Source organism: Manis pentadactyla, chromosome 6 (genome assembly GCF_030020395.1).
Source record: "Manis pentadactyla isolate mManPen7 chromosome 6, mManPen7.hap1, whole genome shotgun sequence".
NCBI lineage: Eukaryota > Metazoa > Chordata > Mammalia > Pholidota > Manidae > Manis > Manis pentadactyla.
The window spans coordinates 44,699,744-44,714,472 of NC_080024.1; the positions used below are offsets into that span (position 1 = coordinate 44,699,744).

General features: G+C 33.6%; 1 protein-coding gene across 11 annotated transcripts in view; it reads right to left on the bottom strand.

Annotated features, from left to right (window-relative positions):
- The window catches only part of GULP1 (GULP PTB domain containing engulfment adaptor 1), a 287,882-nt gene that overhangs the window by 41,361 nt on the left and 231,792 nt on the right, over window positions 1-14,729 (bottom strand). For 10 of the 11 annotated variants that reach the window (XM_036881654.2, XM_057503785.1, XM_057503784.1 and 7 more), the window contains 3 exons: window positions 14,618-14,689; window positions 8,841-8,939; window positions 3,696-3,833 (listed from right to left, as the gene is read on the bottom strand). In XM_036881654.2, the coding sequence (XP_036737549.1) occupies window positions 3,696-3,833; window positions 8,841-8,939; window positions 14,618-14,689 (309 nt within the window). The remainder of the gene's footprint in view (window positions 1-3,695; window positions 3,834-8,840; window positions 8,940-14,617; window positions 14,690-14,729) is intronic. The other variant, XM_057503786.1, reaches the window with a different exon arrangement.

The window sequence follows — 14,729 nt, forward strand, 5'->3', positions numbered from 1 at the left end:
TTCACATGAAAAAACAATGTGGTTACACATTTACCCATATTAACAAGTCCCCACCCACATCCCAATGCAGTCACTGTCCATCAGTGCAGCAAGATGCCACAGATCAACTATGTGCCTTCTCCGTGCTGCACTGTTCTCCCCGTGATCCCCCACACCATGCGTACTAAACATAATACCCCCCAAGACTTCAAGATTTTTTTTGTCTTTAGCTTTCAGAAGTTTGACTATGATGTATCTTGGTGTGGAATTATTTGGGTTTATCCTGTTTGGCATTCACTCAGTTTCTTTAATGTATAGATTTATATCTTTTGCTACAATTGGAAGCTTTGCAACTATTATTTCCTCATGTTTTCTCAAGGCAGCCCTCTTTTTTTCTGTCTTTCCAGGACTCTGAAGACACACAAATGTTAGATATCTTGTGTAGTTCCACAGTTTTCTGAGAGTCTGTTTTGTTTTATTTTTGTTTTTATATTGCTTTTGTGTGTGTGTGTGTGTGTGTGTGTGTGTGTGTGTGTGTGTGTGTGTGTACTTACATAGGGCTATTAACTCTGTATTGTTCAGATTGGGCATTTTCTAGTCTTCCATCTTTCAGGTCACTGATTATTTCCTTTGTCTTCTTCATCCTAGTATTGAGCCTATACAGTTAGTTTTTCATCTGGTTATTTTATTTTCAGTGCTAATATTCCAAGTTGGGTTTTCATGATATCTTCTATTTCTTTGCTTAGATTTTCTATTTCTTTGATAAGACTTTATGCTTTTAATTTGCTTCCATAGTGTTTATAACTTATTTTTATAATGGCTTTAAAAAAATACATCTGGTAGTTCTAATATCTCAGCCATTCTCAGTGTTGCAATGTACTAGGCATATATTTTGTTGTTCATTTAGTTTAAGATCTTCCTGTTTCTTGATATGATGAGTGATTTTCAATTGAATCCTGGATATTTTAGATATTCTGCTATGAGGCTCTAGAAACTGTTTAATTTTTGTATTTCAGGTGGCTCACTATAACACAGTTCGCGTAGAGGAGTGGGAATGGGAAAGCACTGCCTCATGAATGCCTGGTGGGGATAGATGTTAAGCTTGCTCACTTGGCCTCTCTTCATTACTGTTAAGCAGAGCTGAGTACTCCAGCTCTACACATGTCACTATGAAGGGAGGAAGACTCATTAATATATGACATGATACCATTAATAAAGTAGTGAATACCAGTATTATGGCATAGTAGGACAGGTTTCATCTATTTCTCAAACTATCAACAATTTCACAGAAGTACTGAAAGGATAAAATACAGTAAGTAGATAAGATAAAGGCTCCTGTCAGATCAGATGGAACTCTGGAACTCAGTTATGAGAGTAATATAGCATGATGAGACAAATGCTACAGGGGCAATCTAAAGTTTTAAATTTTAATCCTGATTCTGTTACTACATAGCTTTGTAACTTTGGGAAAGTCATTCAAACTCTTTGGCCTAGGTTTCCTAAAATAGGAGGAAACAGTTGTGCCAACTGGGCCATAATTTATTTTCTTATTTTAATATTCTGTGATTAGCTATTTAAAGGTAATAATTAAAGAGGATGGCATAATCAAAATTCGGCATACATATCAAATCAGTTTTCTTAATATAGTCGTTATAATTAGAAAAAAATAAAACCTTGAAGTGAAAATGATGTAATGAAACTCTAAGGAAATATATCCTCTTAATGCTCGTGAAAGGGATATCAACTATAGTTGGAGAAATATCTTGGACCCTTACTTTTCAAAGCTCAGACTTCTATCTAGATGCAGGAAAATAGTTGGTGAACTTCCTAAATGCAAACTTCCTGAACACCAGTCCCAATAAATATAAACTTATTTTTTTGAAGTGGGAACCAAAAAGGCTATATATAAAAGTCCCTCCTTAACAGCTTATGTATGCACACTAATGGTTGTGAGGCACTGTATAGGCTTCAATAAATTATTCTCAATTTACAGGGAAAAAGAAAGCTAATATGCTGAAGCCAAAGAGAATAATGGGTCAAGGAATTAGAATTCTGGAAATAAGTTACAAACAATATGATCAGGAAGAAATAGTCTCTCCTTCTAAGGTAAGATAGTTACACAGGGATTCTGGCAAGTTTATATTCAAATAATCCAGAAAATTTGGATGGGGATCAAGTAAAGTTAAAACACGTAAAAAGGCTAATATTTACAATGAGCTCTGATTATGACTATTTCAAAGGACTCCACGGAAGTTTGTTTCTAGGTGTAAGGCACGAAAGAGCTGAGTTTACTGTTTGGTGTAAGTGGTTAAAGGTTATTATATGTTGCACATAGAATATAATCAATAAATATCAACTTTAATCTTCCCCATCACATAGGGAAAAACATCTGCAAATAATCATGGTTAAGAAGCACTTGGAATATAAACATAATGCATTTACATAATAGCACAAATTTCAAAAACAACATGAATTTCATATAAAATGCCTTATGTGCACAAAATACTGTTTTATATGGGTAAGCATATTTTTCTTATGAGATGATCTATAATGTTCATAAAATTCTCAAAATGTATTATGACACCAAGTAGCTTAGCACATTACTTTGCCTTTTTGGAGCCATATAATTTAAAAGATACAGATAATAAGTTGCTATGCTTTCTGTAAGTTCTTCCACGTGGTCTTTTCTTTAAGAAAAATTCAGTGAGCATCTATTGTCCACCCAATGTTGAAGTATTGACAGGTTTAAGGGTACTTTATTCTCAAGAAACTCACATACTGAAGTCAGAGAAATAAATTACATAATAGTGATAATAATATTATTGCATATATATATATAATATATATGACAGCATAATAATATGCTATTTTGACAGCATGAAAAATGAGCAAAAAATGAATTTTAAGCTCTTTTTATGTCTAAGCCAATAATGCTGTGGTCAGAAATTATTCCTTCATCAGAGTCATCAATATATGCAATGTATGCTTGGATTTCACACTTCATGTTTTATAACAGGAACTTAGACTAGGTTATGATTAGCATTAGCTTATTAGGCTTATCATCAGGACATGGGGTTTTCCTTAAGATTCCATATGATTACAGAACTGTCGCAGGACTTAGCTTTGGAAGTCTCTAATTGCTCTACCTGCTAAGAATTTTAGATTACATTCACAAGCTAACACATATGCACACATCCAGACACACACACACACACACACAATTCTATTACCTTTCATTACATTAAGTTTTCTGAATAATGAAAATCAAGATACAGACTTTCAAATTATTGAAAATTTTCTTAAGGAGCCATACACATTTTATTTTCTGAGATTTAGAATATTTATTTCCAACAGATCTATCACATTCCAGAAAAAAAATACTCTGCTCACCATCACTATTTGCATTATATGTATACTACTAAATCATACTTGAGATTAAAATTACAAATAAATGATTGTAAGAGAAATAAATGCATGACATAAGCAGGCATGATGTTCTAAGAAAAGAAATTTGCATGCAAACTAGTGCCCATGAACATGAGAATTTAGTTAGGGATGAAATACTGAAGCATATTTTCATGACAGGATGAATCTATTAGTGTAGTTAAGTATTTGCAGACTCCATTCATTTCCAAATACTTTACTAATGCCGGAAACAAGATAATTCCTGACTTGTAAAACAGAACAAACCACCCTAAAACATCTGGCATACTTACACACTTTTCGCTGTCAAATACATAGCACAAATGTTTATTTGACTCAGAATCTTTGCATATGAAAGTGAATATCCTCTTGTCAGTTTTATCATCTGCACAAAATGATATTCTATGAAGCTGGCAATTGTGTTGGACTTCCTGTGAACACAGATGGAAATAAACAGTTGAATATTTTTTTCCATTTTCTGAAATGGAACATACAACTTAGGATTTTAAAAGTGAAACAATCATCGGTCAGAGTTTGGTTTTATAATTACATACACTCCAAGCTTAAACAAATACATAATGGAAGATGGACCTCCTGACTCAGGATTAAACGAAGATAGTCATTTCTCTAAGACTTCAAAAAACAGCAAAATACAAGAGGATCAGAGATTCACGGACTTTGTGAGCTACAGGGATCTTAAAAGACCATTACTTTAAACCCTGTGTTTTACTTAAGATGACACTGAGGCCCTGAGAGATTAAGATACTTCAAGGTTGCAAAATTATCAGACCCTTTTTAAACCAGAATGCTTTTCATTCTATTTTACTGCTACTAATTAGCATTAAAATTTAAAACAACTTCATCTGTAGAGAATTTCACATGAAACAGCCTACCATGTCATCCTTAGTTTTCTTATTAAATTGTATTTTACATGTCTTCATGAGGAAGGTCTATGCATCCAAATTGTTGAATGACCCTAATCAATAGAAAGATAAATAGTGCAAATATATACATATGTACACACACACACTGCAACTATAGCATCTGTCACTACATCATTCCAAGTTCAGGATTTGATGTGTCGACTTGCCAAGATTTGATCTAACACTCTGATTCATATTACTGCTCATAAGACTAAAAATGAGTACATAAAATGAGACACGCAAATAAATGTTAAGAAGATTTGTCTACAACATTGCCTTTTTTCCCTGCATGCAAACCAAATGGTAAGTCATTAAAAGGTTGCTTGAAAAGCATGAAAATTAATGTGAGGAGGTATATTGTATGATTTTCGGATACTGAATACTAATATGGTTTTTGTCATTACTAGATAGACTGATCCATCCATTTCCACAGCAGGAAAGAATGCTAAAAGAAAGGTTCAACTTGCTAAGGCCTTTGATGAGGGCATCTTCCCTTTCTTGTGGTTAGTTCTGAGACAGACAATGACCACGTTTGTCTGAGACTACCATTCTCCTATACTTTGTGTGATTGGCCAGTTTCTTTCTCATTGACACATTTTTTGTTTTAATGTTAATACAATCTATCAAGCCATAGCCTTCAACCATGCTGTGGCTCCCAAATATGACAGCAGGTCTACACCACCTTATTAATTGTATAATCATGTTAATGACACATAAGGAAGAAATATCATTGGTATTCAATATAGAAAAATTATTCATGTTTTTCCACTTACAAGAAAAATTACAAGTAACGTGAAAACACACCATTTACATAGATGGTAAAACCTATGCAGTCCCTCATTCACTCACCAATTAGTATGATCACAGACTTTGGTTAGGATAATTGAGAATCATCTTAATTTTGTTTAGATTAGCATAGGTGTCTTCCTATACAAAAGAAGCTAGAGAATTGAAACTTGCAGTTTTATCATTCTTGTGAAAATTTTTTTTGTTTTGGTAGATCTTTATGAATTTTAAATGTAGTACTAATTTTTGGTGAGACAGGAGAAAGATACTTGGAAATGCAATAAAGCATAGCGAGAACACAAATATCCTTCAATATTAACAGATGGGGAAAAAAAGTACATCACCAATTAAATTCCCCAATTCAGTTATACCACCTCTTGCCAGCACGACATATCCTCCTTTTAGGGGGACAAGTGAGAAAAGCAGAGAGGGAAAAAGACATAGAAAGATCTGGGAGCCAAGTGAGATTGCTTTTCACTTCCATTTGGGATAGAAAGAGTCTATTTTCTATCAAGTCTGTGTTAGATTAATAATAAAATTTTAAATCCTGTTTCATACAGGTATGTTGTACTATAAATTGATTTTTGGAGCATCATATTTATTTGTGTTTTTTCTAAATTACAATTCATCCCCAAAATAAAATGAACGACAGATTTTTTTCTGGTGTACTTCTGGCTCCTCAAATAGTGGTTCCTAAATGCATGTCTGTGAACAGGCTGTATCAGAGTCACCTGGGGAGGCTTTTTTGTTTGTTTATTTCTAATACAGATGTTAAGTCTTGTTCAGCAGCTTCTGAATCTAAAAGGTCTGGGTGGACTTTAGCAACAGGCATTCTCAGGAGTCTCATAGGAACACTGATGCTCAGTAGAGCAAGTAAATCCCTTCCTTAGATTACCCCCTTTTATAAAAAAAATGGATTGAAAAAATTGTACATTCTATATATGGGTAAACACTATGATATTCTATGTTCATATATAATACATGGGTAAAGAGTCAGTTGCTCTCTATTTATATGTAATAGAATTGAACTTATCAGGGATTTCACAGATTTTAAAACTCCAAGATCACTCTTCAAGTTTGACAGCATGAAAATAGAGATACTTTCCCATAAAAGGCTTGGGGGAAAGAAGCCTGAAAAACTAAACGTTTTTTTAGAAAAAATTCAATTTGGTTTCTTGAAAATTAGCTATTAAGTAAAGGAAACTGAGACTTGGTAACAGGGAAGAAAAGCACTGGTGTTATTGATTTGGGTAAGGCAAAATATAATGGACAAAAGTCAGTTGGCTAATCATGTTGAACCCCCTGATGTTTTGTGAAAGATGTTTAGGTTGGGGGAGGCATGGAGATTTGACAGTTGAAGTTTAGAGAACAGAATGAATTGGCTGACAGGTTATCAATGGAAAATACATTATTATGGGAGACATACTATGGGAACTTTAGAATCAGCTACACCCTTGGTTGCATTGTCACTCTGAAGCTTATCGTTTCCTTAGCATATTGTTCTTCTGTAACTATATTATGTCTAATAAATTCAACTCAGCCAAGCCACCTGTTCAGTAAATAATGCCTCGCTTTCAAATGCCTTGTTTCCCAGCAAACTATACATAACACATTATGTGTCTGAATAGACCTTCTACTATATTTTCACCACTTCTTTCATCTGTTTCCAACCATCTATGCAATAGTTTTTTGGGATAGCCATAACCAGAGTAATGTCTCCAGTTCTTTGTCATTTAATATTGAGTGTGGATAAAAGGAGGAAATTTAGACAGGATAGTTGTGGGAGGTCTTAAATTCCTGGCTTGAGAAATCTGAAGGAATGCCATTGTTCTTTAATTTAGAATTGACCGAGAACTCTGGGTGGGTGATTCATGCCATAGTGTGGTTGTCCTCACACCGATTAAAGATGCAAATGTTCCACAGAGATTCAGATTCTGTAGGCTAACATAGGGCCTCAGGACATGTGTTTGCAAATGTCCCAGATATTTTTAATGCAAGAAGTCCATGTATTACAATTGAAACAAGGACTGGTGCATGTAGCCAGCAGGCTATGCACTATACCAGAATTCTTCCAACTGTAGTGTGCTTAGGAATCACTGTGTTTCTTCTCCAATTACAGATTCAGATTCACTAGGTTTGTAATGGGCCTGAGAGTCTACATTTCTAACAAGCTCCCAGGTGGCACTCATGCTGCAGGTGCCCAAACCAGACTTAGAATAGCAAGATATTGTCAGGGGCTGGTATGCACATAGGTGAAGGCATCAATGGCAAATGCTGGACTAGTGAAAAAAGTGCAGACTCATGAAAAATACTTTCATAATCTGTGGATAGGCCAGGGTTTCTTTGGGGTTTCAAATTGAATTAATTTTTCAGTAAGCATGCTACAGTGTCAGAGGAGCATTTGACAATATGCGTTTGTAAAATAATTGGAGTTGAATGTTGATAAGTTTTTCAAATTGACTTTCAAAATTACTGAGCAATAATTTTGAGGCATTGAAAATTAAAGGACTGTGTTACTTTTCTAGGGCTGCCATAACAAAACTAAGTGGCCTAAACAACAGAAATTTTCTCACAGCTCTGGAGGCTAGAAGTCCAAGAGCAAGATGACAGTGGGTTTGTTTTCTGTTGAAGTCTCTCTCAGTTGGCTTGCAGAAGGCCACCTTCTTACTGTGTCCTCACAGGGCCTTTCCTCTGTGCTCATTCATCCCTTGTGCCTCTTTTGCTTCTTATAAAGACATCGGTCCTATTGGATGAAGGCACCATTAAGGTCTAATTTACCTTACTTATCTTAAAGGCCTTATCTCTACATTGGAGATTATGACTTCCACATAGGAATCTTGGGTGAAACCAATTCCATCCATAACAAATATATACCAGTGAATGTGAAGCCAGAATAAGTTATACTTTAAATATTTTTCATTGGGTTTTTAGGGTGAATGGTTTTTAAATTTACTTTAAGAGCTCTAATTTTACAGTGTGTTGTGAGCTGAATTGTGTTCCCTCAAATTCCTGTGCTGAATCCTTAAGCCCAGCCCCACCATCCTGGGACATAAGGCTTAAATGAGCTGATTAAATTAAAAATGAGACTGTTGAGGGTGGTCCCTTATCCAATGTGACTGGTGTACTACTAAGGAAAGGAAATTGTATGCACCGAGACACTAGGGGTGTGAATGCACAGAGACCATTTGAAAAGGCAGCAATAAGGTGGCCATAGCCAAGCCAAAGAGGGTGGCTTCGGAGGAAACCAACCTTTTTTGTCAGCTTAGTCTTGGATTTCCAGCCTCCAGAACAATGAAAAAAAAAAAATTTCTGTTGTTTGAGACACCAGGTCTGTGGTATTTTATCATGGCTGCTTTAATAAACTAATGCATACTGATTATGTGTACAGGCAATAAAAGTCAGTCCAGGACATTTTAACAAACAGCACACAGCTTTTGTCTTCTTTCATACTCTGGGAGCCACACTTTGTGCATCTCTTTCACAGCACATGAAAAACAATTCCTAAATACAAGACCAAATACTGTTAGACAGAAGCTGAAGAACAGACCACTCAGGACAGGAAGCAATCCCCAAAGTTGCTTTTTTTCAAAAAATCCTATGGAATTTTAAATTGTTATTTACTGAGAACTAAACAATTGCAGTTGGTAACAAATTTTAAATATATATTACAATAGGAACATAATGTTAATAAGATGAGAGTGCTTCTGACATTAAAAAAAAAGGGCTTACCTTTGTTTTGGGTTCTAGAATTTTTACTCCATAAATTGATATTTGCAACTCAACTTTAGGAATTTTCTGACCTTCAGATTTCTTGATATGTCTTGCAAACTGCAAATGAAAAATTATTCAAAAAACTATAATTTTGCTTCTATGAATAATGGACACTGACAAATATATAGAATTTTTATTCAATGTTGAACTTTCATTAAGTAAATAACTGTTCATTATAAAGCATTTTATAAATCCTACAATACCTTAAAAATATTTAGAAATCATAGTAATCTATAACTCCTATCATGAAAATCAGACTGCTTTTCAATAACTTTTAAAGACATTTTAAATGTACTATTTCATAATATTTAAACAATGGTATTTATACCAAACAGTTGAGCAAATGAAAGCTCTTTTGGGAAAGATCAGCAGAAATCAATTTATTTTCCTATGGATCTTTTGTTTGTGGACTTGCAGTTCACCAGTGCTGGATACACCACCTTTGCCATTTCTAGATACTTACCTCGTGTGGTATACTGTCTTACCCAATCAAAACAATAAATGAAGAGACAGAATATCATATTCGGACTGAAGCTAAGAACTTGAAATAATTACCCCAGCTACAAGACTCAGAAAAAGATTATGTGTAGAATTATAAATATGAGCATCTTGAAAACATAAAACATTTTCAGTGCTTTCGGTAGTATGTATTGTATCTTCTTATTGAATTAGTAAAGTGTATGCCAGTATTTGGTAGACTTTCTTATAAAATCAAGAAGAAAATCAGAGTACACATGCAGAAGATGGAGTTTCTACCTCCCTCCTAGCATGGCCAGATTTAGTGGTGGAAAAAATTACAGGAGCCCAGCTAACTTGGAATATGAAACAATATTTTTTAAAGCTTTTATTTTGGAATACACAGATACACTCCACACATATATATACACACATATAGCATGTGTATGTTCTGGGCAATATTTGGGACATACTTACACAAAACAATTCTGTTTATGTGAAAATCAAAGTTTATTGAGTGTACTGATTTTATCTGGCAGTAATACTCCTTCCCTGTTTTCCTTCTTTTCTCCCTCTCACCTTTCTTTATAAGAGATAGGGGGAAAAAGCTGTTTAAAAAAATAGGATTTCTTACCCTTCTTTCAGGGCTTCAAAATGTTATTTCCTAGTATAACTTTGGTTCAGCATATGGATCATCCTATCCTGACTCAAAATAGATTATACATAGGGCAGTGTGGGGATTCAGTCCTTTTTTGTGTGTCATATTTATTTACACTGTGCATTTCTCTCTAATTTAGGGCAGATGTGAATACACATGGTATATAGTTCAGACCTGGAGCACAGCATGGTTAAAGGCCTTTTTACTATTTTCATGGCTTTGCACTGCCATGGAGAGTAAAATAATTAATCCATACATGAATGAATGTCTTTAAATCCTGCCTTGATATCCTGGAGGGGAGAGGGGGTACCATTTGTTTTATTTCCTTTTGGGTGGTTTAATTTTTTAGCTTGCTATCTGTCCTGTTCTATGAATGTAGGCAGCTTTTTGTATCCAGCATCCTGGATTCTATGCATGAATTCAAGTAATTTGTGCCAGATAATTTTTTTTTGGTCTTTAAGAAACTTGTTTTACTTCACATGTTTAAAAATTATCCCTTCTCTCTCCGAAAGAAAGTGGATTAACTTTGTTTCTTTTCCTTTCATAATCTCCTTCCTGTATGGGCATAATTAAAACAACCTGGGAGTTTTATACTGAGGAGTTAGAAAATAAAGCAGCTGTCCTCTGTCTATGTGAGCAATCTGAACAAAGCCATTCCCATCTTGACTTGTGGAAGTCTTCTAAGTTGGCTTCCTAGGTGCTCCTCTTTTCCAGAAGCAGGCAGTGACCAGGGGCTCTTGATGCCTTTTCCACATCTGGACACAACCATTCTTGTGACCTCTTTTCATTTCCAAAAGTCTATCATAAAACAATGAATAATATTAAACTTATCTGTTATTTCTTTTCTGCCAGGAAAATGAAGGGGAAAAAGAAAGGAAGTAGGGGCTAGAGGTAGAAAAAAATAAAGAGGGGAGGAAGGAAGAAGGCAAGGAAGGGAAACAAGAAAATGAAATTAAAAAAAGAAACGTAACATATCTGATCTAAGGCTTCTTTTTCTACATTGCATATCAAGATGAAGTAATTGTGCTCAAAGAAGATTCATAGGATCCAATCCAATACCTTGGTCATAAAATGGGTTTGTAGCAATCAGGACTAGAATCTAGTTTCACACCTACCCTTAAATACCACTTTTCTTTTGCATAACGTATTTTCTGCATTTAAAAAAACAAACTCCCTAGTTCTATCATCTTGTATATAAAAGTTTATACCAATTATCAACCTTGATGGTTGCACAGATGTTGCAAAACACTTATGCCTAAGGTTATATACTTTATATTTTAAACAGAGTATAATATTCTTATTTCTACCCATTTTTTCCTAAAATTTAATATTACTGCATCCTATAGCTTACATGTTCCTTCTGGCAGCCCTCTTAACTGTGCTCTAAAATACTTGTAATTACATGTTAAGAATGCTTATAATTTTTACTTACATTATGTCTGTCTCTCTCTACTTACTACTTGACTACTAATGCTTGAAGAGCCTGTTTGCAAATTTATTTCCACTTTTGCTTCAGTGGATTCATTTCTTGGTCATCCAGACAGTGATCTACCATTAAAATTTGTATGAAATAATCCAATAAAAATTATTCAAAGTGGGTAACACCTAAGCATCCTGGAGGAGATTTGGATACATAAACAAATATACAAAAACAATCCCTAAGCCCTCATCACCATAAAATGATGGGGAAGGACAAAGTATTACTTGAAATACATGAACTGCTTAGTTAAGTATATACCACTGGTAAGTAGAACAGCTAAAGAAAATTTTAAAGGGACCATTACTAGTTTCAATGTCATCATCATGCAATTTGTACCCATTTATCAGAGACTTTTAAAAAAATGAAATCTAACTATATTACTAATGGAATGTACATTATTAGGCAAGAAAATTAATGCATTTATTACTTTGGGCCAAATATTCAGAGCCACTATTCCTCTTTTCATTTCTTATACTGTAATTGTTAGTTCAATTAACATATTCTTACTAATATGATATTATTAAAGGAAAATAAATTTTATGTATTGATATAATTAATTAAGATATAAACATTTGATTAATTGATGAAGAAAAAAACAGAATGTTATGCTACACAGAAGTAGTATGGAAAAAGACATGAGTTAATAGAAATCAACAGCAATACTCAAGGTCACATTCCTTGAGGCAGCTTCGTGTAATTTTAATTTAGCTCACTGGGGTGAGGGGCATCTCCTCTAAATTGAGGTCCAGAATGCTATCCTTTGGTTAATTCCTAGGGAAATCTAGAAGTTTAGGATCTATGTACCAGTAGTCATCCACATGTAAAGCAGATTATGAAATACATTGAGCCCTCTGACATTTGTAGTAGCTGTGTTAATGAAAATAAGTGAAATACTAAAAAAATTAAATCCATTATAAAAACAATGCTATTAAATATATAGAAGTTGAAAGGTTTTTAAATTATTACATTTTGGGAAATGTGATATTTTCTTAAACCTCAGGATAAAACATAATTAAGAAGTAGAAATTGTTGAACATGATCTGGGAAACAGAACATATGCTATTTTGACAAATACACAATCTGAAAGTAAAACATTTAAGACAAAAATTATTATTTTTAAGAAAAATGTATAAACTCTAAATTCCTCACAAAATTACAGCAATATAATAACATATATCAAAATTTAAAAATTCTTCTTAAAAAATAATCAATATTATAAACAGAAGCATCATAAGCACTTATTGAAAATCTTCCAAGTTTTCTATTGTCTTGTATTAGTCCTGAATTTTGTATTCTTTGTTAATGTCAGAAACCAATACATTAATACTGTAAACTTTTGAAAAATGAACAAATATAAATAAAATGTTACCTTATGTGGTGAATAAAATCAAATACTGAACTATAGTGGGTAAAAAAGCAGTCAGAATCCATATGCTTTAGAAAAAGTAAGAAGGAAATTAAAATGGGGGATGTGTAGACAAAGTAGTTAATGAGCAATGTTCTTTTTTTTTTAGTAGAGCCATAGCACCATCTTCTGGCCATTTCTACATGACAACAGAATTAAAGAGCCAGGGTCTACATTTTTTTAAATAAATGTATATACTCTTACATGCTTTGAATTGTAGTCTCTGACCTCTAACACCAAGAAACAAGAAAATATTGAAATAAAAATATATAAAAAGCATTGTTTTATTCATTTTAACTAATTCCTGAGATATTACCCTTAGATATACTTTCCTGGTTTATAAAATTTTTGCAATTAGCAGCATAAGGATGGCTTTTTAAATTTATTTTGAAGACATTTGAAAGACAAAAGGTACTGTCAAATGAGTATGCATTTTTAAACTATGTTGCATAATTTTTATTTTGTTGTAAATTATATTCCTTTATTAACAGAATATATTTCCAAAAATGAAACCACCTAGGAATTGCATATAAATTCTCACCAAAATGCATGAAACTTGTCATTGTTTAAAAGCTTTTCATTTCAAATATCTCTTTACATTTTATCTAGTCATTATGTAATTGAATCCTTTTGGTTTGGATTTGGGTTGACTGAATAAAGTACCTTCTATGTATAAAGAAACATTAAGTGTAAATACCATTATGTTTCTATGAAACATTCTGATTGTAGTCAAGGTGGACTCAAGCCCAGAGTTTGCAATATTTTGAACATTTAAACAGAACGTTATTACAAATATTGTCCATAAACTGTGAGACCTTCTATATCCTCTATTATTAGTGTTTAAAAATATTGGTCAAATAAGGGCAAGTCTAAATTATTACCTAATAAATAGTGGAAAGAAATGGTTGGCTAGTCTACCTTTTTTTCCAGATGGGAGTGAGGTCATCTTAGGACATTTTTGTGTGTTTACTTAAAAGTATATTAAGTAAGATATTTACATGTAAATTGGATGGATACAAATATTATCCACTTCTATTTCTTCACCTCAAATATAAGTGATCCCACTTCATTTTTTTCTCAATTTTAACACTTAGCAGATTCTGAGATGACATTCTTGAAGCAAAGTGATACTTCTAATGTTTATGATTTTGCCTGGCACAATCAGAGGCCTAAACCTCCTGTGGAATAACTGGACGAGCTCTAAACTAAATAAAGTTAGAGATGGTTGTTTCTCAAACAAATTGCAAGAGCAGTGAGAGAAAATAACAATTGTGCAAAGTAGTGGCATGTCAGATTTTTGCAATGAAGTAAGGATGAGAATTCTGTTGAAAGAGTTTTTCAGACCTTAAAATCTCAATAAGAACAATGTCTTTGGGATGGGCCTTACTGAATTAGGGCGTAAGTCCACATTGCCCAAGCAAAGTAAAGGAAAGGCAAGCTACTAAATGTCAACACATATGAAATATTGCCATTATGGTTTTTTTTTGTCATTGAGTATGAGAAATTTCACCTTAGAAAAATATGAGGAGTGTGCCACATTCAGAAAAGTAATTGTGTATACATATTTATTATTAAATGTGTTTCCTCAATCTGGTGGTATTTAGTCAATAGTCCCTTTTTAACAGGGCAAAGCATTACCTGCCACAAACCTATTCATGCTTTGAATGCTCATCAATTTACTGATGACTTAAAACAGGATCAATACACTAGAAATGTATTTGGAGGGCTTTCCCTACCTTTAGCTTTCTTACAGCATCTCTCACAACTTCTGTCCCTTTGGGCTGCTCCACTTCTGTGCTGCCAAGAAACTGAAAACGGTCATTTGTGAGACACAGGGTTTCCCACATC